Below are 26,691 nucleotides of genomic sequence, written 5' to 3'. Positions count from 1 at the left end.
TAAAGCACTCAGAACTTAGAATGTCATGATGAAGTGGTATACTTTGTTGCTTCTACTTTCATCATTATGCTCATGCTTTTGCATAGACTTTTCTTTCAAGTTTCAAACAAGCATCTTCCCCTGATCCCAGCAAAACTTAAACTATTATACGTATTTCCGTTGACCCTGACTTTTGATCTACCATCCATTTGGTATGAAGCACTAACAATAGTTAGTTGATTTGATCCCACGATTGCCTTTCTCAGTGGAACTGTAAAAAGTGCAGCAGCTGGTAATGGTGATTGTTGTGAATTTCAGCATTCTGGAATCGTATGAATAGTGCTACCTCTTCATAAGCGAATTGACTATAAACCAAGGTAAGGACCACAGCCGACATCAACCCCAGTAAGAAACTCAACTGGCCACCCCTTAAGGCCTTAATTAACACCATATGTCTGAAATCAATTTTGTTTAGTTGCATGCGAGCATGGTCACATGCATTCATTCATCACCTGTATGGTGGTTTTATTTCATTTACCTGGTGGTCCGAACAAAAGATTTTCTACTTTTATAATTTTATTGCTTAACTACTATAAAGGGATAGGTAGCAACATCAGGTGTAGGAATTTGGACTTGCTATCCCAGATTAGTGAAGTTGGTCTTCTGGTTTTCCTACTCTATTAATGATTTTAATCTAACTATCCATTCTCAGCCACAAATTGGAGCCGATTTTAGGTAAAATCAGAAGGCTAAAGAAAGGCAAGCAATATGCCCATGTATTCATTCCATTGCTGCAGCAAAAGAAACAATTAATATGAAAAAACAAAGGACTAACAATATGTATTAGCAGTTTAGACCATTCCAAGATGATGCACAAAGGGATTTCTCACACGAGAGAGAGAGAGAGAGAGAGAGAGAGAGAGAGAGATTAAAGTACAGAAGAGTGGAGCAACATTTACATGGAAAGACTAAAACTAGTTCATTTATGAATTTGACTGATAGGGTTTTTTTCTGTGAAGTACAAAACTGATTGCTATCCATGAAATATACCTCATGCTCTCCAAAGTCGAAATGGTGTGTATTGTGTAACATTATCAGACTGTACAAGTGAAGAATATCTATCAACCATTATCAGATGGTGATGATGACAAGAACATTGGAGAGGTATATTCTATAAAAATAGATTAGTCAAAAGAATTTACATTAACAAGAGGTCTACTTCTCGTGATTATCTTGAGAGGGATCTATCTTGATTATAAATGGTTCATTAAGATGTACAGGAGAATCAGCCACAATCGGCAACTGCGGTGACGGAGCAATACCATCGAAGTCCTCATTTTCAGCCAATGCTTTCTCCAAAGCCCTCTTTGCAACTCTCGTTACACAGAATATTAGAATGACTGCAAGGACAGCCAAATGAGAAGTAAACATCTGGACCTCAAACAAAGTCAACGTTCTTAGGAGATGACATTTACCAACAATGCTCATGAAGAATACAACCTTCTTCATGTCAGAGTTCATATTTCATATTTCAATTTCTATTAGCACTGAGACCCTACAGGGAAAGTACAGGAAAATACAGAAGCCACTAACAACAGATCTATACAATCCATGGGTCAAGATGGAACTCATGGAAGATGAAAGGAGAACCAACAAAACTTACCAGACACTACAAGGCCCAATGCAATAAATGCCTGCATCACAAAAAACAGAACACGGGAGCACAAGTCAGAATTCACAAAGAAGAGAACTTCATCTTTGGTCTAAACATTTTCATGTTATGATTTGATGATTAGAGCGTGGAAAATAAATCTTGGAAACAGATATTCAGGCCAAAAGGTAGTCAGAAAACAGCGAAAGCTTTATATTCCTCTCATGCAAGCACCACTGTTGCTCACAGAAACCAGAGTTAATAAAGGCTAGATCCAGTATTACATGTCGCCACTCGATTGAATTTGACTACTACGTGCAAAAGAAAGTGCAGATACAATATACTTGCAGATTTTAACATCATCTGACTCATGCCCTTTACTTAAGAACCCAAGACTATGCAACATAGGAAAAAGTGGGCTGTAAAGTGGGAACCGTGTAAACGATATATATAAAGCTAGTCTTTCTTTCCTTTTGTAACATTTTAAGTATCTTGGAGAGTGCATGTAAACTTTGATATCTTAGTTACAGGCAGCAGTAATTTTTGTTAATATAAAACCGGGTGTGATTCTAAACATTTGAAAGCCAGAAGTAAACTATTCAGTGTCAATGAGATCACCTGATATCATCAGTGATGGATGTGTAAAATAGCAATATATACATACAAGTAGCCACCAGAAAATTTCAAAGAGAACAAAAAAGAAAAAGAAAAAATGAAATATTCAAAAGTGGTTCTCCTCCTTCCTCAACAGCAAACATGAACATACATGTAGGATCTATGTGAGCATATGCAAGCAATATCTATCATACAGCTATAACATGTAACCAATTTTCACCAATGATACCCTCGCTAGAGTTGAGATTAACAATTCAAATCACATTCAATGATGGAAAAATGTGATGGCAAAAACAGATGGAAAGAAACACTTTTTAATCTGGAAGGGCAACCATTCGCAGTGAAGGGGAGGACCAGACTATTTACTGCAGTATGTGAGCCATCAATTAAGATCATCATTTTTTCCCCCTTCTCATATTTGAAATAAGCAAATAATGTCAATATTTGGAAACTTGCATCTTATTCTTATTCAAGGAAAAAGAAAAGGGAAACCAAAACCATCTAGGTTAATCAAGGATGAGGGTCAGGCTTGGCTCTTACCCAACGAGTTTTCGAGAATTCACTCCATCCATGAGTTACATCAGAAAGATCCTTCAACGTTGTTCCAACATATACCAGAGCTAGAGTTATTGGCTGCACAGAAAAGAATAATAGACAAGTTTAAAACTATAGAACGTACAGATGAAAACATAGTTGAGAGATGTATATTGGCTTCATTTTTTGTTGGCACAACTTAGGTCAAGTCACAAGTGAAGCTCCTACAAACCAAGTTTGATAAAGACATACATAGTGTCATTCAAAACATTCAATTAAAAACAATTTCTAGTTAGATACATACCATCATTCCCAACCATGAAGCCAGCACATATTCGCCAAAGGGTACTGGAGTGACGGACAGTAGGTAGTTTAACATGTTAAATGGAAGTAAAGGAACAAGTCGTAGGAGCAGCACAATCTGTCACAAAGCCATAGGTTAACTTATAATTGAAGAACTCACCTACAAGGTACAGACAACTGAAGTAAAGAGAGGATTAACTGAATTAACAAGCCAACCTTAAAGCCAGATCTCCGAATAGCAATTGCAACTGCTTGGAACTGTGGATAGTCTTTTAATTTGGAAATAACAAATGACCTCCCAATCTATTGTGACATAGCACAAGAACATTCATTAGCAAGATGAAGCATCCAGTTTAAGGCAATAGTTGATTATACATTCTCAAGGGAAGATGACTCAAAAGATATTTTTTTTTTTGAGCAATTGAAAAAGTTAAACATAGAGATAATGGAGCTCAAGGAAATGGCTGTCACAAAACTTACAGTTCTGCCAAGAAGAAATGCTGCACCAGCACCAATTGAAGCACCAAGGGAATCAGCGATGAAACCCACAGGCAAGCCAAAAAGATAACCACCACCTAGCTGAAATTATTACCGAATAAAAGTTTAGCTACATAAGAACTGAGCATTATTACAAAAGACCGCACTATATTTTCTCTAAATAGAACTGAACTCTCGGCAGTGAAAGGACAGTCAATTGATTTATCAATCAAAACTACATTCTAGAACATCACTCAGCTCGCTAGATCAAATTATTTTGACAAGTAAGCTTTTAATGTTACCACTTTTGAATAGTCCAGTCACTTCAACATACTTGAGTTCAATTACTGCACTAAATTTTCACAAAAATCTTGTCTGTCAATTAGTGGAATAATATGTTGGCAGATGTTCCTCCTATACACGAGAAACAGAAAAATCAATTATGACTTTACAAGAAAAAGGTAGACATCATACTGTGAGTATTGAAGCTGGAACTGCCAGAATTGTCAGGGGGATATACGCAACCGCCCTGCGAGTTTCAGAAATCACATTAGCACAAGCTTAGAAGCACAACAACACATTCATGTCCTATGATATCATTTATATAGCTATGATCCTAATTTCAGAGGTGATCAAGTACAGTAGGCTCTTGATCTACGAATCCAGTGTACAACGATTTCATAGAAACCACGTCAACACATTCTTGCTTATGCTTTTTGCCTCAGCAAACCATAATATACATAACAACAGAACAATTGTTCTTAGAGACATTTAACCACCCCAATACAAGGATAACTTTCTAAATTTTATTCAATGAAAATGTTTAAGTTTTGAAGACACAACCACCAGTGAAATAGAGAAACAATTATCCGGAATAGTTTTACCAAAATAACAATACATAGCAACTGATCACAATAGTCTTGGTGCAATAAGTTATACATCTCCATAGGCACAGTCCTTTATATTCTAAACAAAATTCGAGAAATGCAATCTGAAAGAAAAAACGATGTCTATGCTACTTTATTAATGCACAAAATGTCACTGTTGTCTCACGTTATTGACTACCATGTAACCAATCATTCTCATAATTCATCAATTCTCTTTAAGAGAAGGCCATCGTTAATCTCAGGGGGATTATTTATAATAAACATGTACACTGCAAATGCATCAACTATGTTTCTCAAAACAAGAAAACCAGAAACCAAAATACATTAAGAGAAAACAACAAAACTCTATCAGCAAAAACCATACTTACAAAACAAAAGGACCCCAAGGACCAAGATCCTGCTCTACCCATACTAAAAAGTTCTTCAGCATCTGCAAAAATAAACAAGTTATATAAGCACATAATTTTGGCAACCATAAGTTACTCCACGAAACAACAGTTTAGATGACAATATTTGGGATCCTAAGTGAAACCAAAACTAAACACTATACCTTCTGACATAAAGCCTAAACCCTAATGCCCCTTATTGGAGAGAGAGAAGATTATAGAGGGTAGAAGAGTATCATACCGAATCATTCATGTTAAATTCTGAGCTCCAACAAGGACTATAATTTCAAACACAATGAAAGGGTTACTACACAAGATGCAACTATTATCTATGCGAATAAAGTTGAAAATTTATGTGTTATATTATGCTATCAATGGGAAAGGCACATGCTAATGAAGCTTATTACACATATCTATTGTCCATATAACTACTCCTTTGATCTCTTGTTGCATTTACATCCTTTTCAAATTGTTGCAAATGTTCTTGAATGAAAAGTTTCAACTAAAAATCTTAATTTGCTTCAACGTTTTAAAACAATAAAAAGGGTATTGGGTCCTATTATATCCTCAAAATTGAAAATTATATGATCATTGTCACATATATTTCCTTTTCCTCTACAGACGACGTACCCTTCCAGCCCTTACTTAATGCTCATGATTATCAAATTAAGTCATTCAACTTGGGTGAAAGGGAGAATGTAAGTAAAAGATTAAATGATGGACAAAGTTTACATATGCTCTAAAACATTCCCACTATCCTTTAGTGATCATATATTTTCCTGAAAAGTAACATTAAAATGCAGGGTCCAGGAACATATCCTGGCAAGTGCCTCCTGCCTAGCAAGAAAAATTCTTCCACTTAGCTATAGATGGCAAAGCCAAGAAGTCAAAGTTTCTTTGACTTAGCTCCAGATGGTAAAGCCAAGAGGCCAAGGTCCCATTCTTCCGCTTGCTCATACCACTACCTACAAACTAACCAGCCATCATATTTGTATCAGGTAGCATGATACTGGTGCCAAGGATGGCCATTACTATTCATTGAAAAATCACATTGTTATACTACTAGCATACTTTTTTACATGTAATTTCAGTTTATTTTTGAATCACTATTCTCTGTAAGCTTAAATATCTTATCTTGATTTTTTAGCCAAAAAACACTTAGTTGATACCACCTCTTGATGACGTCCATTGTTCAGTCATGTCTAATAATGTCAGTAAATAAGCTTTCGTGGTTCCAGATCTCTGATGTTAGATAAGAAGTCCTAGATGGAGAACGGAATCTTTCAACCTCAAATTTTATGAACCTAAGAAGCGGCATTGGTGTTAGAAGGCTTTAAAAAAAAAGCGCACACATACATATTGCCACATTCAGAGAACAACAAAGACATGACCACTAGAGAATTTATCGTATAGGATGGTGTACCTAATTAGAAAAAAGCAGATCCTGCAAGATGATAAGCATCACAATGAGTTCTTAATTGGCAATATAGATGAAGCGAAGATAGTCAAAACACTTCAGCAGCTTAAGCTCTAGCTTTACTCTACTGTGGTATTCTTTTTTTTTTTTTCCCCTTATTTTCTCTTTGGGGTCTCTATTCCTTTTCTTGGCACTTCTTTAGGTTCAGCTGAACTTAGTCTCACAGTCGCTAGACTCAAAAAACATATAGAACAAAATCTTCAACAATTTTGCTAGAAGTAAACCGAATCAGACTAAATCGCAGATTGATGGCATCACATATAAAACGGTACACCAAAGTAAAAGGCAGAAAAAGGTTGTACAATACGAAGTTAAAAGCCAAATGCACAAGCATACAAGCAAACATAAATTAAAAAAACTGGAAAAAGCAAGAGGTCAAGGTGTCCCAGGTAAATGTACCTGATGTGACAGAGAATGCATCGAGATAATTCTCACTTAACAAAAATTGTGCGCACTCATGATTCAAAATGAAAAATCTCAGAAAATAAACAAATTTTGGATAAATTAAGAAAGCCCAGATCAATCAATACTTGGAATCATCCAAAGTTACACCAGAAGTGGAAAAATCAGGAAGGAAAACAAACCAGACCTAGATCAGGAAAAAGAACAAAAAGTCCAACAAAGCACAAAAAAAATCAGCAAAATGGAACAAAATAAACCTGAACCCGATGAAAATTCGTACCTTTTCAATGGGGAGAGTGTAACAAGCCGTGGCAATAGCAGCAACAAGGATCAAAAAAAGGGTAATTTTGAAGAAAGAAACCCAGCTGAATTTGAACGCCATTATTGATAAAGAAAGCCTTTTTCGCCAAGGCCTACACTCCTCTTCGTCTTGGTCCTCTGGATAATTGGATTGTTTGAATGGCAACCGAGGCCTTAAATTCAATCCGCCTAAATTTGCCAGATTTTCTCAATTGAAATGAAAAAAATGAGAAAAAAAAAACTAAAAACCCACAATTACTTAGTTTGAATAGAATCCCAAACTTTAGCCCATGTATTTCTGGTTTTCCAAAACACACTCAACTGATTCTTCTCTGCGTATAGATATTAGATAGTCCGTTTTTGTGAGTGTGCTCGGAAGGTGGATTATGTTTTCCTTTTCTCTTTTTTTTTTTTTTTAATGTCGAAGAAAGAGATGACGGCAGGAGTTAATTTACTTTTTAGTTTCCTTAATCACTCGGTCTTATTGTTTCCTTGGTCAAGGTTCAATGTGCTTGGAAAGCAACTTCGCAAAAGTGAGATCCAAGTCTTCTAATTTTTTGTTTTCTTTTACCTTTCTAGTATTTAACCTTTTTGGTGTGTGTTGGGCTAGGTTTGGCTCCACGTAGGGGCGTAATTTGTAAACGAAACTTTTAATCACTCCGACCACCTTAGTGTTCAAATTTATTAAATTTATTTAATTATTTTAACGAGTTTAAAATTATGTTCAAGTTTAATTTTTTTACTTATTAAACTACATTTGAATGAAATTTTATTGACCTGAAGTCCACTCGAATTCGAGTACTTTGAATCTATCTGTTGCCTAAAAATTTTAATTTTATGTTAATCGAACCAAATTTGAGTTGGATTCAAAAGTTTTCCGAATACAAATTGTTATTCAAGTTTTAATTGATTCGTTGGCGTACCAAATTTGAATAAGTTCTTATTGTTCCGAACTTGATTGAATTATCTAATAACTTGATTTGTTTTTTTTACCGTAACTTCAATTACATGGATAGTAACTAAATCGAAATTTAGTCAAATTTTTTTGCAATCAACAATTCAAATTTAAGATTTTTTTTTTTTAAAAAGCAAATAAATGGCACTCTATGCATTATACTACATGGATAAATCAGTATTAACGGTGAATAGGAGTTGCAGTTTTGGTTGCATAATAGCTTCCACAGTCTTAAAAGTTAATAATTATTTCTTTCAACTAGTCATTATTATTTGTTAAATTTTTCATAATATTATTATTGCATGTTTTTGCAATCTCCAAAGCCCAAACTAGTAGAACTTTTCATTTAATTAAGTTGGGTATATTCTAACGAAAGTCAAGAATTGTAAAACTAAAATTAGACAAAAATGAAATAAAACATTATAAAGAAACATATTGGCACACTCACAATTTGAGAGAAGTCGTCCGATTTTCTTTCGTTACATTTTTTTTTTTTTTTGGCAAGGGGTCTTGATTAAATACCTCTACAAGCGTCAACAACAATTACATCATGCTAGATCAACTCCAGCAAACAAATGTAAACACTAATATAATAGATGTAGACACTGACACAACAAATTTTTTTTTTTCAGTTATTGAATTTTGTGTCTAAAAATTGTGTTAACATTTGCATTTTTATTGATTTAACTTCTACATTATTATTTTAATATCTATACTGTGCAGTGCAATTGTACCTGACAATTGTAGTGTAGGTTACTAGCAAGTGATGTTTACCAAGAACATCAAGAAACTTTTCAATTTACTTGCCTAGGTACAGGTGTGAAAGGGGTACCTGACCCCCAAAAAATAAACAGGAGGGTCTTCAAACACAAGGCAGTGACAAAAGGCATAAATCCATAGCCACTAAATACAAACACAAGCATACGAGTCAACCACTGAAGAACACTCCAAAAGAAAAGAAGAGCAGAAAAAAGAGTACAAGTGCTCAACATTCTAGTTGCAGTTTTCGAAGGTAACTTTAGGTAATCGATTGATGATACTTTTTTATTTTCGAAGACGATAACTGTTGTATAACCTAATCTATTCTACATTAAGGGGAAGAGAGCGGACCTAAGAAGGCCCAGAAATAATTCGAGGGACTGAACCACCATCGAATCAAACGGGTGCACAACACACCCGCCTGAATTTTTTGAAGCAAATCACTTAAATGTGTCATTTTGGTGGGAGGCATTAAAAAGCTAGGTGGTATGATACTTAACATCGTACTTTATTGGAACTTTACAGCAAAACGGTTATAAAAAATGGTAAAGAATCTATAGATATATTCAACTATTCTACAGTGGTATTTGACCAAGTGGGACACCAACGACAGAAAATGAAAAGAATCACTACTGAATTTTCACAGTGCAACCAAATGTAAGTAGCATGGAAGGACCAATTTAGTCCAACCTCCTATGATTGCGCTTCCTTCTTTGCCTTGGCAGACCATCTTTCCTCTTATCAAAATCTCAACAGCCCGGCTTGAACTTTCACCATGCCAATACTTTCCTGCACTTGCCGACTCCCAACTAAGAATTGAGGCATTGACAGCAAAAGGCCTCGCAAGTGAGCAATATGGTTTTGCCTAGATACACTACGATCTTGTGCATAACGCGTTCAGCAGTACATGACCAAGCATAAGGTCCACAAAATACTGGTGACCAATTTGGCCATCCCTCCACTTCATCTTCAGTGGGGCACGGCCATAATGAACCCCATCGTTGGCCCTGTTATCATAGTGCCACGGAAAGGTCATATCAAAATCATCGATCACTCTGCTAATCACATTGTACTGCCTCAACTTATCTATCACTACTCCATTGAAGGCCTCCATCTTGGACGGATTAAATCCTAAGCTTCTAGCATAGCCACCAGTTGTCACGGTGGTTCTATATATGACTTCTGGCAGGGGCATCCCCTTCCTCCTCAGCCCTTCCAATATCTCAGACCAAAATGCTGCGGCATAATCTGCTCCCTTGATGAAATGCCTAAGATTAGGCCAATAGATCCCGTCGTGTAAACCAGAATTCATTATCAACGTGTCTGGGACAACTTCATGTGAAAAGTAACCTTTCAACAATTCTCTGTACTCTGCGTTTGACAATGAGTTCAATCCCTGATAGTTTGAAGTTTCATTCCAATGACCGTTGAAAATGCTTGTAATTCGAACAACTTGCGAAGGATTCTTGGGATTTGTGATGTTCATATCGAACCTTCGAGGAACAGTTGCAAAGTCCAATCCTAGGATGAAGTTAAGGATGTTACGGATGGTGTCACAATGGTTTGAGTCTCCCCACCAGAAAATCCAGCGATTACTTAAGCAATTCCAGGCTTGTTCACTGTTAAACATCTTAAATGAACAATGTGTTGAATACACCCAACCATTACTTTCCAAAATCCCCATAGGGCCATCACACCATGGATGTTGGCAGGGGAACAGTGGTTCTTGGCATCTATATCGTCCATCGTAACTAATAGGGCAGCTATCATTCTTGGCATGCCGAGTCCATCGACCAGACCAAACATCTCTGACAAAATCAGACTTCACGCATTGACAGATTTCTGGTAACTGAGCGGATGATTTCTGGAATTTAATTGGGAAAACACGAAGAACTCTATCAATTGCAAATCTAGCAGGGGAAAATTTTAGTCCTTCATAATGTCGAAACAGCAGAATAATGGTAAGATTATAACGTCCTTCAAAATCTGGATGGACTTGGAGCTGAAATGTGTAGGTGCCATTCCCCATATCCGTAATTGGAGGCCTAGACTTCCAATTTACACCAGAAAGGTCAATTTCAAAATAATCACCGCCTAAGCAATGAGGCTTTCCAAAACCATCCAATGCCTGGATCCTAAATTCATGGATATCTCCAGTAGACAACTCGATACTCTCCTGACCATCCAGACTTGGGACTGAGATACCCTCAGTTCTTGAATCCTTGCACGGTTCACCACCAGGAGCCAACCAACCAGAAAGCAACTTTGATGAATAATTTGCCTCTAATTCAGCTAAAACCCAAGGGATAATCATTGGCTTAACAGTGTCTTCCAAAATTTCATCTTTTCGGGCTGGTAACAGGGGTAAAACTTGAGGATCAAAACGGGTATCATTAACTCCCTTCTCAGCAAAATTGGCTGGTTCAGGAGCAACATCAGGAGCCAAAATTTCATGGATTTTTGTCAAGTTTCTCAGGGTGTGATTCAGATTCAGGTAAGGCTGTCTTATATACGGCTGAAGTTGAGAAACATCAGTAAAGTTCAAATCTTGAAGGCTTTTTGTCAAGTTTGTACTACTACTATTAATCTTCAAAGCAACAAAATTCCTCTGAAGCCTACCCATATATATACCATCCATGCTACAAAAAATCAACATCCCAAGAAAGACAGCCATCAATAAAATCTTGAAACCCCAATGAACAGTAGGATTAGACCTGAAAATCCATGCAAAGTTCCCAACTTTCTCTGGCATGTGAGGAGACATCATTGTATTTCCTAACATAATTACCAAAACCAGCAAAAACTCACTAAAAATTTAAGCACTATAATAACGTAAAGGAATTAAAATTTGCCATAAAACTCGCTGACAAACATGCCCAAAATATACGCAGCGTACTAGTAAACAATAGAATTGCAGGTTTCTTGAAAAGATAAAACAAATATTTATTATATAATACTTACCGTTAAGCTTCAATTTTCTGCTGAAAGATGATAAATGCACATCAAAGTTGGAGCGGTATAAACTTTTGTATCCAGCTAGCTAGCAGCTTATGAACTAATACAAAAGAAACTCCAGATGAATTGTGCAGAAATCAAAGAAAAGAGGACAGAGAAAAAGAGGGAGAGTTCAATAATGGAAGACAAGAGCTTGTATTGATGATATTTAGTGGAGCACTAGACTACAAACTACAAAGTAGAAGTGGAGCAGGAGAGGGAAACTGTTTTTTGATGATGATAATACCCTTCAAAGGGATCAAAATTACGTTGAGGCACGAAAAGGACGATTTATACGGCGCCGACAGACTGGTGGGCAAAACTGGCATCTGAAATTGATCCGTGCTCCACATTAGTGCGAACTGTTAAATTTAAAATTTTTTTCCTCGCATCATCGTTTTATTTGTACTTAGTTATGGACAAGAAAGAAGAGGAAATACACAAAAGGGTATGAAGCCTTATTTAACAAGAACGACAAGACACAATCATTTAATGTGTATTTAGAAATAAAAGTATTTCTATTGATTTATATGAATAATGTACCCTTTTTCTCAAGTTGTTTTTACCATTTTAGGCAAAAAATTCTTTTTTTTTTTTGTCAAAAAATTCTTTTTGAATTGCAAAAAGATAGAAAAATAGAACAAAGGAAAAAATATAGTGGAAAGACAACTTAAGAAAAAGCAATCAAAAGGAGAGGTTGTAAATTAACTTAGATTATGTTAAATTATATTACGTCTAAGCAAACAATGCCATTATAGTAACTGTGGTAATAAACTTTTTTCTTGTAAAATATTAATCATTACTATAAATATTACATTGTATTCAATATTTTTTTTTTGAAAATTTCTATTTTGCCTAATTAATATGTGTGCCTATGATAACAATTTATTAGTGAAATTCTCAAAATATTTAAGCCTTGTTCTCAACTGATTTTCAAGACATGATATTAGATTTTAATTTTGAAAAAGTTATTCTCAATTAAAAATAAAATAAAAAATATATATTTCGATGCTTTTTAACTCTGATTCTCTAAAATCAACTTTTACACAATCAGAATTATTTAGGAACAGGACCTTAGTCCAATAGCTCTAGGCTTTTTTTTTGAAAAGAGATTTTCTACCAAAAAATTTCTACGGTTTTTGTGAAAATATTTTCAATTACTTGTTTTACCTCATATATATCAAATCATTACAGTACATATTTTACAAAAATTTCAGAAAATTGCAATCCAAGCACAACTGCGTTGCTCAAACAGTAATCCATTCCAACTCCAGTTTGGACTTGAATCATTCTTGTTAAAATGAAGTGGAAGTTTATTAATTAGTAAAAATAAATTTCCAAGGGATGGATGTCGGTGCCAGTTTAGCCTTAATATGGGTGGTCGATGCTTCTCTAAGGATTAACACCAAACGAGAAATCTCAAATCTGTCCAGAAAGTGATACTAGAAAATGAACTCAAAAAAAAAAAAAAAAAAAAAAAGTGTTGACGCGTGAATTCTGCAGACAGAGGAATTATTAAATTTGAATACGCTGAAACGGCGGTGGGGGCATGTCTGTTCTTTTGTGGATCCATGTGCATGCCCATGGTGGTTCCAGGCTTCCAGCTCAACTGCAGCTACGTGCCCACCCCTTAGATTTTCTCATTTCATTAATTAGTCTCATTTTCGTCCATTATAAATCTGCACCAGGCGGAATGAAATCTTGTCCTCACGAAAAGTTCACACATTCATAAAGTTTTTGTCACAGTCATTTGTCAATTAATGGCAACACAAGTTGGTTCAGCCGTTTAGATAATAAAAACAAACACGTTCTCGTAATAGATTGTGTGTTCTGTAAAAATCTTTGTATAAGTTACTTATGAATAATTTATAGTCTCAAAAACATATAAACGACTTACGATTTAAAAAAAAAAAAAATGTTCTGATCTATGATGATGATGATCGAAATCGAATCCGCTCAAATTTTTTCCTATAAAAAAAATTATCAATTAATCATAGGTCAAGGTGGAAGTCCTCTTCTTTATTCCTCTTAACAGCAAACAACGTTGCCAGACGATCAAATTCGAAAACTACTTTTGGGAAAGAAAGTGATCGAGTTGGATTTTACATCTCAAAACACTAAAGTGCTTTTTCATAGATCCCTCCATCTAAAGACGAATGTAATGTACCGTTAAAGGCCATGTTTGGATTTCCAATTTTAGAATTTTTTTTATAAAAAAATATATTATAATGATTTGATGTATATGAAATTAAAAAAAAATATTTAGAAAATATGGTCATAAAAAAAGTAGAAATTTTTTGCTGCGAAAAACTTCGATCCAATCAAGACTGCTTCATGTTTAATTGAGAAAAAACAATTGAATGAAGTGAATACTTTCATTCTATCATCCTGCAATAAGTTACCCTTGTTTTGTGGTCTTTCTTAAATAATCGTACAGTAGTATTTTATTAGGCAAGATTCAAGGCCATCATGATTAGCTCGATCTTTGCATGAAAGGGCCATGCAGTATCTTATTGGGACTTTCCTTAACAATCTTCCAGCCCATGTTGTGGCCACTATACTTTTCTTTTAGAACAATAAGCTTAATTCAACTATTCAAGGAAAGGAAAAGAGTAGAAGAAGAATTAATAGCTTTCTCACATGTCTCGAGCATTTTTTCTGGAGGAAATATTTATCCAATTATTTTTTTTTTGGAGAATTACTATTGATTGGTCCCTCGTTGTGGTCATTGCATAAATCCTTCTTGAATCCCTCATTTAATTTCCATCATCATCATCATCATCCTCCTCCTCCTCCTTCTTCTGTAGCTACCACTACCTCCTATACTATAAAACAATGGAAGGAACGTTAGCTAATTTTTTTTTTTTCCAAACGGTGGGGTATCCGGGTCACCAGGTAAATCGAACCCGACTAATCCCCCGGCCCGAGAGAAGAGGCCCGTCCCCTCAAGTACGTTAACCCTGGGACTCGATCCTTGGTGCAAGAGATGAACAACGGTCGCTTAGGAGCTTCCGTGACCAAACGAGCTGCCCAGGAGGGACAGATTAGCTAATTCGCTTGTTACTATACTATTGTCAGTCTTATGAAACAATCTCACATGGCAAGATATCATTTGTTCCCCTCACCACCACATGCATCAGCTACCATTCTCTGTCCCACTCACCAATCACATTGATTGTTTTTAATGAATAATTACAATCAATACAAAGTTGATTGCCTTATTAGCTGAACTAATATGTACCATTGAAAATATGTAAAACGGAAATAGAAGTTCTGGCCAGTTTTTGGATGGAACAATCTTACATCAATCTGGTGTTAAGAACTATGAAATATCCATGGATATATATATAAATGGTTAGGGAAACTGCTTCTTTTAAATTTTCTTTTACTGATAATTTTTTTTCTCCTTTCCATAGTACATTATGCTTCTATGCCTTTAAATTCTGGCATTTTCCTACTTTCTGCATGTTGAAACAATGAAAGCCAACAAGTTTGATTGAACACTTTTGTAGTTTTTGACTGTGTGGGTGCTTTAAAGTTCGAACTTCTGCTTTTCGATAAAGCTCAAGTTATCAGCATATTTGCATGAATGGCAATTGGACACAGTAAAATATTTCCCAACTGCATTTGGTTAACATTTTAATGGAATAGATGTAAAGGGTTTAGATGGAGAAGTTAAAGGATAAGGTAACTGCAGGTGAGAAGGATCTTGAAGCTTAGCAGGGTAGGAATCCATAAAACTAGGCATATGCCTCTGCCTTGAGGGTGGTGGTGGAAATTGGCAGGGTTGGGTAAATGTGATTCTTGAATCTTTTGGCCATCTGGGCACAGGCAATCTTTTGGTTTTTACCTTGATTTCGTCGCAAACTTCTCCACAGCTACAACCATGGGAGGAATGAATTTATCATGGTACAGAGGACGACTACCACTACTTTTATTCTTTTATTGTATTTGTTAATACTCATAAAAGTGGAAGCTCCATCGCCATTGAGTAGCCCATTAACATTAATCACCACACCAGTGACATTGCAAATACAGACCCTTCAACACATGCAATCTTAGAAGCGAAATCATCTTCTCGAGAAATGGAGAGCACAGATCTGAGCAAACCAAAACGTAGTTGGTGGCATCAGTTATGACTGATGCCAGCGTCCAAGTAAGTCGAGCTCACAAGCAGCAATGTGCAAACTGTGAAACCCAAGACTAGTAGTATATGAGAAACTCCCAAATTCCCTACCAATCATTTAGAACAGGAAAAATCATCCCTGTCATTGTTGATTGGGTGTTAGGAATACATACGTAAAGAGAAATTAATCACACCGTACAATTAGACCGAGATCCAATGCGGAACAACAGATAATCCTTCACTTCATTCCTGCCACAATTATGTCAGAAATACAAGTCTTTGAACTTTCCATTGAAACTATAAATTCTTCCAGAAGAAAAGAAACTATACTAATGTACTAGCTTTGCTATAGATGCCGTTCCGTACCTATAAAAAAATCAAACAAATTAAAGAAGGAGGACCACCATTGCCTGAATTCAATGACATAGCAATTCAAAAAAAAAAAAGGAAAAAAAATTTGATATTTAACTCCATGGGTCATCCCATCCCTTGGGTCCCTCTCTTTTGACAAAGTTTATTATTGCCTGGACAGCTTCCTGAACTCGGTTGGACAGGGCATGGTTTCCCCATTCAATTTCAACCTTTTCTGCACCACCCATTGCTCTGCATAATCTGGAGACGTACAAGAAAATATCGACAAAAACAGAGGTCAGAATAACGACACAGATCAGGTGAAACAAGTTAAAGCATGTTCATCATATCTAACAAATATTAGACACACGATTAAAAACTTTGATAAGATTACAAGTCTTACCTCTCAACAAGCGCTTTCTTGTCAACATACTCTGGTACATATTCATCAGCCATGGAAAATATGATCTGCAAAACACGAATATTAGAATGGCACTCTAGACCATTACAAAGCATCTTGTATAGTCACATCACAACCAAGATATGGTGATCACAGGCACAGAGTAGCCGTATAAATGAAATCTGCAGGTGTAAATTCAGTTTGCGTTCAAGCAATTCAACCAACCGGAAATCATGTCATGCTAGAAATATAGCCTTTGGTCTATCAAATGCGATGGAAAAAATTACTGATTTTGGACATAACCATGTACTGCAATTTCCTACCTGACAAGGTGTGTGGGACATGTGTCCAAGTCTCTGCCTCAGCTGGTCCTCACTTAAGTCGGAACTAAACAAGTCATCATCACCATTATATGCACAAAGCGAATGATATCTACAAGACATGTTGCCATTTGGTGTCATTTAGGTAAGATGACCCTATTCAAACATATCTTTATTGGTAACCATAAGCCAATAACAGGTTTATCGATAACCATAGGCCAATAACGAGTTAACAATATGCATTTAGTCACCTATAGGTGGTCATAGGGACATCTGGATTTGCTTCCCTGGGCATTAGCTCTGACCCTCGGCCTTCACTTATCATTTTTGAAGCCAAATCAATCATTGAAGCAGTTTCGGGGAGCGTAGCATTGTACTCCCGATCACTAACTGGTGCCTGGACAGCCAACATTGTCAACAAGCTGAAACTAAAGCTCGTCGTCCAGGCAACATTACATACAGTAATGATCACAGTACCAACACTGTCAAGTAATACACTGAACAAAAGACAGTATAACTAAGCAGATTAATCATTCTCCTTTAAACATCAGATAATATATATTATGTTTGACCAACTAAAAGGGGCACTTGTCACGACAAAAGGGACGAGTGTGGATGCAGACACAAAAGTGCACTGATTCAGGAGCTCAGAGGCATGAGAGATTCTTAAATTTCTCTCTTTTATCTCTTATTTGTTATCTAAGGAACAATGTAGAGAAGCTAGCTTCAAAGAATAAGATGGTTAAAAGATTGAATCACCAAGACATTGAGAAACTGAATATATATCTTGAAAGTAGAGTAAAACTAAATGGATTAACTAAATTACCTGCAAAATGGCAGCACGGACTGCTCTGGAGCATGCAGTATTTGTCCGCATGTAATGCACAATGTCCTAATCCATAAAACCAAGTCAGACATGTGACAACTACACAGTTTTTAGATGCTCTGATGCATACAACGTTAAAGCAAAAGAAGAAAGAGGCAATCACCTGACAGCCTGTACTATGTCCAAGCAGTACAACACCCTCAGAGTCTTCCTTGTTTATTAAGTAATTTATCAATTGATCCAGCTCCATAGCATCCTTCAGCATAAATAAGCAGAAAAATGAATATGCAAAACAAAGAGAAAAGATATCATTCCAAAATTACAGAACTAGTGCCACGTTGGATCTCTACAAGCACAAGGTTATGAACTTGCAAACTAAGCAGTTCCAAATCTTAAGACAATTGGATTAAGCAATGTGTGCACAATTTACTTTGGCAACTTATATTTCACAAGAGGGGGATAAGTTTCAGTTAACCAAAAAATAATAATAGAAAAAGAACCTGCTTATCTAGAAGATAATAGTATATTGCTCTTCCCACATACCACTTTCATGGTAATTGAAAATTACGGACATCAAGGCAAGCAACTTAGCAATACTAGAATGAGATATATACTAGTGCAAATGATATATGACAAGCATAAGGACATATATTGACAAATACACACTAACAGCAAATTTGATTGAAGAACTTTAAGATAAATGCTGAAAGGAACTACTTTACTTGCTTCAGACTTGATGTGCCATAACCGCTATATGAGGATGACATCAGGAACTGAACTAGTGACCACTTCTCCTTCTCCAAGGCACTTGCCAAAGGCTCCATGTACCTGCAAAATATATCATCTCCCTTAGGAGCTATACCAACCAATTCAAGTTAAGCTGTTTTTGTGTTGCCAATTCAGCTTGACATGCAGATGAACTTAGATCCTTTGCAAACATTGAATGAAGAACATACAGACACATACAATGTTGCAGTAATTTACATACAGAGGTATACAATATGCTAGTACTCTGCACCTGCTCTGCAAATGATTAGTGAAAACACGAAAGAGAATGGTTGCTTAGAGCATAGAAATGCTTCTTTCAACTGATGAAAATCCAACGACAGCATAAATTTATGAGAGCATGTCATGCAATGTTAAGAATTACTCCATCCTATAGTATTCAGGTCCCATATACTGTCTCCTTTCTAAAGCTTGGGTACCATACCAGTAAATGTCCACCCAATTTTACTACAAATTTCGGTTAACAATTATGCATTTTCTACAAATAAATCTGAATATCCTAAGAATAAACCCGCTATCACCATGAGTCCAGACTTATACATATCAAGATCCTCACAGCAAGCCCAAAATTTCTCAGGTTTGGTAATATTCAATTAATTACTTCAGGATGCCTTTTCAGCAAAACTATCATAGATAACCATGGAAACTTGTATTCTCAAACCCAACATACTCCTGGTGCAAGAAACCTTGCTTTTACTTTAATTAACATGTTTAATCTATATGTTACTTCCATCCACTTTTCAATACCATCATTCAATGTCTCTAACTCTTACATTTCTTCTTTTACTTGCCTCTGGAGAACATAACATTTTTACCTCTGCACCCTCTATTGAGTATTATTGGAATATTAACTGCAAGAAGACACCCCCCCCCCCCCCCCCAAAAAAAAACCCAGCTAATCATGATTAAACATAGTCAGTTTCAGTCAGAAAAATCCTAGTGCCACACTCACATATCATTAAAATAATGCATGATTCATCTTTCTCATGTTTGTTCTACAATGCCCTGCTTTCAATCAGGATGAAAAACTGTCACATCCTTTAATTACTTGACTCCATAATACTTTCCTTCACTACATATTACATCTAATGTTTTGGTCAACATATTACATTCATAACTACAGATTGACCAATTGTAGCCACCGTGAAAAATCCTCGACTCTTCAACTAGCCACAGGTTGATAAACAATTCACAAATAATTCCGATGATCAACCACAATGAATACCACAGAGGGGTTCATGCACTATAACGGGCTAAAACCAAAACCAGGAGACAGAATAAGCAAGGAACTTCATAAGGTGCAACAAACTTATAGTATTACTGTATCAGAATGACAACACATACTGGGTAGCCAAAAATCCATCTGTCAGTCCCCCAATAAAAATCACTTGCTGTTTATAATCACCTGTTTTGAATGCAACCTGCACCAAGCATAAACACTTCATAGGCACCATGTTCAGAAATACATGTATATATTGTGGAACAAAAGAGAAACACAAATAAACCCACAACATTCAGCTGCCTATGGCATTGAGTTACTACACTCCGAACATAGGCAAATGCTTCCACAGCACTTTATGACTCACAAAAGCAGGAAACTAAATTGATGGCCAAAGTAGAAAGCTTTGTGAGTGATACGGTGGTGACTGCACATGTCAACTCATTCACTAGACAGAGTAATCTTGATCCATGTTACATAATTCGAGAGGAGAAACAACTGTGATCTTTTCTCAACTTAAAAACCACCTAATCTTGTTTATAAGGAACAGTATTAAATGCCAACTCAAAATAAGATTCTATTCTATCCATAATAATCCGATTTATATTGCTCATAATTTAAATTAGGGTGTTAGCCTAACCGATTGATGGGAGAGAACTATGCTGCTTCCCTGAATAACTTCATCAATATTCTTCTTAAATTGCTATTCCCTTGCGCATGTGCCAAATCCTGCCCAGAGTAAAGGTTCAAATTTGATTTCTTCCCCATACTCAATGTACATGTTTGTATCAAATTTACAGTCTAATTTCTATAAGTAGCTCCTCCTTTTTCATCCATCCAGTAGATAGCCATGCCATTGCCAAAATCCATCACTCATAGCAACAATTCGACCTCAATATTTAATCTCTGAGAAAATTACAGGTTTCTTCCCCCGCCCCTCTACTTCTCTTCCCTCTAAGGTTCTAATCCTTGACATACTAGCCATGAATTTTCATGAATTATCGTAATTCAACCCAAGAACACAATTTTTCATAACAACAAAGAAAACCCAATATCACATTTTGAAAATTCAGCATGGAACTAAAAAATAAATAATTCATTGCATAAAAAGAACAATTAGGAAAAGCTCAGATCAAATCATAAGAAACTAACTAAAGGGAAAGTAGAGAAAGGCAAGAAATGAAAGAAAAATAATCAAATTTTATGCTTACCTGAATAGACTTAGGACCGTACTTGAACATGACACCCACCAGCTGATTTTTCTTGTTAATTGGTCCACCACCGTCTCCGCCTGCGGCCGCCGGGGCGGAAGAATTATTAGCCATCTTGAGACTGCCGGAACGGCCTCGGACAATGCCGGAGAGCCAAGAAGACGATGACGATGACGATGACGTGGATGAAAGGGAAGCTGAAGTTGAAAGATTCATAGCGGTAGTTTTAGTTTCATCCCAAAATATTTATGGGGAAAAATCTTGAGAAATTTTTTATTCTTTCTAGCAGTGCCAAGATTCAAATGAATTATCTTTTTTATTTTCTCTTTCTTTTGTTCTTTTTCGGCTTACATTTGGTCCAATGGTATTACAAATATTATGGGGTTGATTAACAAAATATTACAAAGGCAATGTCACACGTTTGAGTGACACAGTTGTTCACTGATCTGTTGAATTAAACAAGAAACTCTAATCATTCGTAAGTATTTTTGTACCCAATCATAGATTATAGGGGTGTCAATGTAATCGGCTCCCACTGGCTTATATGATTCGTATCTGAATAGACTGAATTGAGCAGAACTTTGCTTAATTATACATGAAATAACATGTACTAATTTTTTGGTTATCAAGGAGAGCTAAGCAGTTCAGTACATAGATACTAAACGCGGGGTTGTTACTCTCGCAATATCTAAGTTCATCTATCTCCGAACTATGTCTAATTTCAAATACTACGAAAAGTTGCAAGTTTTGAGACTAATTGGTTGCACAATTACATCCGGTGGAAGTTGCAATAGAAGTTTGTATAACCCTTTTGTTTTTTATTTTTGGTTGGATTAGGCCAATTGGCAAAAAGCCTAGCCAATGCGTTGTGCTAATGGATCGTATGCACCATCAAGAAAGACCTGAATTATAGCATTGGCCGGCCGTTCATGGAAAAGGGTGCTGTCCACATGGAAGTTGTAAATTAAAGGTCTAACCAATTGTACAGGTGCGGGTTTCTGTTTGGCCTTCATTAGTTTCCCCTGAGGTTTCTGATACTTTCACTGACATCCACTGAGATTCTCAAAATTTCACTTACCTCCCCTGAACCCCTTTTCTGACATCATGAAGGCCAAAATTACAAATGTATCCTCGGAAGTTATTGTTTATTACTACCGTTTAGTTGCCTAAAAAGGCATATGTAGTGATTAAATAAGCTTAATACCACTCCCTCAAACTTGATTACGGTTTGATGAATTAAGCTGGATTAGGGAGTTTCTGGCTCCAATTGAGCTACAATATTGGCGCCATTTTTATGCCTACTGTGATTTGACAAGAAGATAACATATCACTTAAATGTACATGTAATGACATTCTGGATTACGGAAAGAAACAAAGGAAATAACAAGAACAAAAATGGAAAGGAAGTTATTATCAAACCAGTGGTCCTGATATGCATTGGAGTAGCAGCAGCAAAGTGAAGCTATTAATTGTTGTTTTAAAATAGTTGCAAACACAGCAGTAAGGTACAAAATTATTTGTTCCTTTAACTTTCGTTTACTGGAGCTGCTCCTTTAACTTTCCTTTACTAGTGTTGCTCGATTCCACCTCTGTCTTGTGTCTAAATCTTGATATTGAACATCCATTTTGTTTGTTAAGTGGATTTTTGAGTTAATCATTGACACTTAACTCAAGCCATTGCATATTATATGTGAGACTACTGTGAAATCTTGTGCTACATGTATGCCGTGAAGATTAGTTGATCATAATTATTCTTATGTTAATGAAAGTTGAGTAGCATGCTGCTGAGTTATATAACCAATGTTTCTAGTTTCTAGATGATGTTTTCTCAAACTAGCTTTGGTTGTGATCATCATCATATTTGAATGATGAGATTGTAGGATGGGGAATCTTGCTGCTGCCTATGACATTATGGTTCACTGTAATGGGAACAAAATCAAGATTCCAAATGTGGATCCAACTGGCTATACGTACATCTCCTTGCTATTTGATGTAACTGATAAGGCATTGAGTAAAATGCCTGGCAATGTTAATATGGTTATGCAGATGAGATGTGAAGTTCCTGGAAAAAAATTGCATGATAGATGTTAATGATGATGATTCAATTATTGAGATGTTCAAAATACATAAATCTAAATTAGCAATTAACTTGCATGTGTCTGATATGGAAATTATCCTAGATAATTTAGGCTTTGAACAAATTCCTAGCAAGGCAATAGTTATAGACATTGGATAGTCGGATGATAACTATGGTGACTCTAGCTCTGATGATTCCTGGAAACACAACCTGCGTAGTAACACTGATGAGGAATTAGATGATGATAGGGCAGTAGATGCATACAGTGAGGACAGTGACACTAACTTTTCTGATTTTGAGGACAATGAGGCTCTTGTTGTGGTTCCTGATTCTGATAATAAGGAAGAAAATGATCCTATGAGACAAGTAATGAGACAAAAAATGTGGATTTACAATAACAAAGATGAGATAGAGTTTCAAAAGGGTCAGTTATTCACCAATGTGGATGCCTTTAGAGCTGCATTGAAAGACTATGTCATTCAAAAAGGCTTTCCTATTTTGAGATTGAAGAATGAGAAGAGTCGAGTCACTGCTGTCTGTGGTGTTGAGGGATGTCAGTGGAGAATTCATGCTTCACCAGTGGCTGATTCAATCACTTTTTAGATTAAAAGCTATCAGACAAAACACACTTGTGTTATGGACAAACAATGTGCTGAGGCCACATCTGACTGGATGGCAAGAAGTTGGTTTCTGTCATGAGGGATCATCCTAATATGACTAGTAAAGGGTAGAGGCAGAGTTGCTTAAGTATGGTATGAGGCCTAGTAAAATGCAAATTTTTAGAGCTAAAAACAAAGCACTAGCTGAGATAGAAGGCACACATGCTGAATCATATACAAAATTGCAAGATATGCTGAGCTACTAAGAAAGTATAATCCCAATAGCATATGCAAAATACATTATGATAGACCAAATATCTTAGTTGAGCCTGCCTTCCTAAGAATCTTTGTTAGTTTCACAGTACAAAAGTTAGGATTTCTGGAAGGGTGCAGGCCTTTTGTGGGGTTTGATGGCTGTTTCTTGAAGGGTCCGTTTGGTGGTGTATTGCTCACAGCAATTGCTTTAGATGCAAATAACAGCATATTTTCTTTTAACTTTGTTGTAGCTGAATGTGAGAACAAGGATATTTGGAGGTGGTTCTTCTACTATTTTTCTGAGTTTTTGGACATTTGATCACAACAAACCTTTAACATTCATAAGTGATAGGCAAAAGGTAAAATTTCTGTCCATAGCTTTTCATGTTTAATCTGAAAATGCTTGCTGAGTCATTTTGTTTTGGTTACAGGGATTGAATCTTGCATATGAGGAGATGATTCCTGAGGCAGTTGGAAGGCATTGCTGCAGGCATATATGCAGCAACTTTAAGAGTCAATTTCCAGATATCTTACTTAGCAGTTTCTTTTGGAAGGCAGCGAAAAGCTATGATGCAGTAGGACATAATGATGCAATGGCTAACATTAAAGACATTAACATAAATGCTTGGAAATATTTGGATAAAATTCCAAGAACTACCTGGTGCAGACATGTATTCTCGACTGAGTTGAAAAGTGACCATGTCACAAATAATTTTACTGAGTCTTTTAATGCTTGGATTGGTGATCTAAGAGGAAAACCAATATTGACTTTGGTTGATGGTTGAAGAAGAAAGTTCATGAAAAAAATGCACAAAAGGTACCAGAAAGGTTGCACCTTGACTGATCACATTACTCCCAGAATTGTTGAGAAACTGAAAGAAATTGGTCAAGCATCAAGAAAATATCAAATGCATATGGCTAGTGAGGATATATTTGAGGTTGGTGATATAGACAGGACTTACATAGTCAACTTGAGGCAAAGAATCTGTGATTGTGGTGATTTTCAAATTTCTGAAATTCCATGCAAGCATGCAGCATTAGGAGTTATGTATAAGAGAGAAAAACTAGAGAACTATTGTGAAGTTTGGTTTACCAAAGACATGTATTTAAAAACATACTCGCACATGATTCATCTCATTCCTGATGTGAAGAGATGGCCTCCTATACCTGAAGTGCTACCAACAACTGTCTTGCCACCACCTTTAAGAAGAGCTCCTGGTAGATCAAGAGTAAATAAAAGAAGGGAAGCTGATGAAACTGCTTGCACAGCACAGCCAAAGAGATCAAGCACTCTTAAATGTGAAAATTGTGGAGCTTTTGGTCACAATAAGAGAACTTGCAAAGGAGCACCTATGCAGAAAAGCTCTAGCAACACTACTCCTACTGAACAGGTATACATTACACTCTATATGATATTATAGCTGTCTCCTAACTATTACTTATAGGTATATTGAATTTGGTGTCACAGATGGCAATTAGAAGAGGTAGGCCTGGTAGAGGAATGACTAATACAGGCCTGTCAGGAGCTATTCTCTGGGTAAAGTACAGTTATCATAATCATATGCTGAGTCAATCGAGTAGTTTATCTACTGCAAATCTCATTGCAGCTTGTCTCTCATGTTTTAGGATCATGCAACTGGAAATGTACCTGTTGTGTACTCCAGTCAAGGGAGCAATCCAGGGCCCTCAACTACTCAAAATGGTGCAGCATATATTCAAGTGAATGTGCAAACTACTGCTACTACTCATGCTAATAGAAAGGTATGATTAACATCTGCTATCTCAAATTTCTGTCAATAACATAATTCTAGCTGCTATTTCCTATACCTGATGTAGTTTATGTCTTAAATGTAATAGAGAGGAAGGCGTTTTGGACACTGTCCTGCAACTTCTGCAACAAGAGTTGGTGGTAGAACAAAAAACTTCAACTCTGCTTTCACTAATCCAGTTGTTCCAGTTCCACCTACCACTACATCTCAAAATGCTTCATCTGTTAGCATAAACGCATCTACAAATCAGCACACCAAAAGCATCAGTAGTACCAGTAGTTTCAGCATGCTGTTTTGACAATATGGTGCTAAATTCCAGCTGTTAGTTATGTCTACTTGAATCTCTTTTGTTCATGCTTTTGTTAATGCCTTCTTACAGTGACTAAGAATTGTGGAATTGCAATCCTCACCATCTGCATATAGTGTTTTGATGCAGATGGTGTTTTGTACTGTTGGATTGCAGTGATGCACACGTGATGTTGTATAACTAATATGCAACTGGCATTTTAGCTAATGTAATGTCCTGCATTTGATCTTTAATCTGTTTTTTTGTTTACTTTTCACATAGAATTGTTTGCAAACTTGGCATAGTGGATGACAAATCAGAAATAATGTAGTGATTAATTGCTTCACTCTGAAGTCTAAAAAGCTGCATACACAGTTTCATATTGGTGCTTAAATTAATTCCAAGTAACTTAGCCTTCTGGTATGAATCTTCTATCACCAGAAAAGGCATCATATTACTTGGTACAGTATTGCAGCACAATAACATGAGTTCATCGAATTGATTTTACAATTTGAATGAAAATAAATATAGCTAATAGGGTGAGGTTTATGATGATCAGTGCATTCCCTAAGGTTCCTGGTATCAGAAATTGCTTTGGCCCTGCAACTTGCCTTACTGGAATGCCATCTCCATTTCTGGCATTAACTTCTCCTCTTTCTACATTGAGGTTGTTTCTTCTACTAGTGACTTCTTCTTCTTCACCGCTATACCATTCAAAGTACCTGCACTTTGCATAATAGAAATACA

The 26,691-nt window shown here is 36.2% G+C and overlaps 3 protein-coding genes across 3 annotated transcripts; all 3 read right to left on the bottom strand.

Moving 5' to 3' along the window:
• Window positions 1–920: 920 nt before the first annotated feature.
• On the bottom strand, window positions 921–7,435 carry LOC113767071 (TVP38/TMEM64 family membrane protein slr0305). Its single transcript, XM_027311240.1, has 9 exons — window positions 6,992–7,435; window positions 4,815–4,876; window positions 4,034–4,088; window positions 3,563–3,661; window positions 3,299–3,385; window positions 3,084–3,200; window positions 2,786–2,878; window positions 1,643–1,673; window positions 921–1,379 (listed from the first exon to the last, which is right to left on the bottom strand). Exons 1-9 carry the CDS (start codon window positions 7,091–7,093, stop codon window positions 1,195–1,197), a joined length of 831 nt encoding a protein of 276 aa, XP_027167041.1. The 5' UTR covers window positions 7,094–7,435; the 3' UTR covers window positions 921–1,194.
• A 1,671-nt stretch (window positions 7,436–9,106) lies between these two features.
• On the bottom strand, window positions 9,107–11,897 carry LOC113765133. The gene is made up of 2 exons (XM_027309209.1): window positions 11,687–11,897; window positions 9,107–11,500 (listed from the first exon to the last, which is right to left on the bottom strand). Exon 2 carries the CDS (start codon window positions 11,490–11,492, stop codon window positions 9,600–9,602), a length of 1,893 nt encoding a protein of 630 aa, XP_027165010.1. The 5' UTR covers window positions 11,493–11,500; window positions 11,687–11,897; the 3' UTR covers window positions 9,107–9,599.
• A 4,165-nt stretch (window positions 11,898–16,062) lies between these two features.
• On the bottom strand, window positions 16,063–21,287 carry LOC113765433 (UPF0613 protein PB24D3.06c). Its single transcript, XM_027309608.1, has 9 exons — window positions 20,959–21,287; window positions 19,873–19,949; window positions 18,465–18,570; window positions 17,906–17,998; window positions 17,743–17,808; window positions 17,168–17,313; window positions 16,920–17,028; window positions 16,600–16,664; window positions 16,063–16,457 (listed from the first exon to the last, which is right to left on the bottom strand). Exons 1-9 carry the CDS (start codon window positions 21,172–21,174, stop codon window positions 16,310–16,312), a joined length of 1,026 nt encoding a protein of 341 aa, XP_027165409.1. The 5' UTR covers window positions 21,175–21,287; the 3' UTR covers window positions 16,063–16,309.
• Between the last annotated feature and the right edge of the window lie 5,404 nt (window positions 21,288–26,691).

Source organism: Coffea eugenioides, chromosome 3, assembly GCF_003713205.1.
Source record: "Coffea eugenioides isolate CCC68of chromosome 3, Ceug_1.0, whole genome shotgun sequence".
Taxonomy (NCBI): domain Eukaryota; kingdom Viridiplantae; phylum Streptophyta; class Magnoliopsida; order Gentianales; family Rubiaceae; genus Coffea; species Coffea eugenioides.
This window is presented reverse-complemented; position numbering and strand designations above follow the sequence as displayed.

Excerpts from the sequence above, each read along its gene's own strand:
- LOC113765433 (XM_027309608.1), bottom strand. The coding sequence starts at position 21,174 with ATGAATCTTTCAACTTCAGCTTCCCTTTCATCCACGTCATCGTCATCG. Across the intron at positions 18,571-19,872 it reads GATGGATTTTTGGCTACCCA|GTACATGGAGCCTTTGGCAA; the intron begins GTATGTGTTGTC and ends TATATTTTGCAG. Across the intron at positions 17,809-17,905 it reads GACATAGTACAGGCTGTCAG|GACATTGTGCATTACATGCG; the intron begins GTGATTGCCTCT and ends TTTATGGATTAG.
- LOC113767071 (XM_027311240.1), bottom strand. The coding sequence starts at position 7,093 with ATGGCGTTCAAATTCAGCTGGGTTTCTTTCTTCAAAATTACCCTTTTT. Across the intron at positions 4,089-4,814 it reads CCTTGGGGTCCTTTTGTTTT|GGCGGTTGCGTATATCCCCC; the intron begins GTAAGTATGGTT and ends TGAAACTCGCAG. Across the intron at positions 1,380-1,642 it reads ATTGGGCCTTGTAGTGTCTG|TCATTCTAATATTCTGTGTA; the intron begins GTAAGTTTTGTT and ends CTGTCCTTGCAG.
- LOC113765133 (XM_027309209.1), bottom strand. The coding sequence starts at position 11,492 with ATGATGTCTCCTCACATGCCAGAGAAAGTTGGGAACTTTGCATGGATT.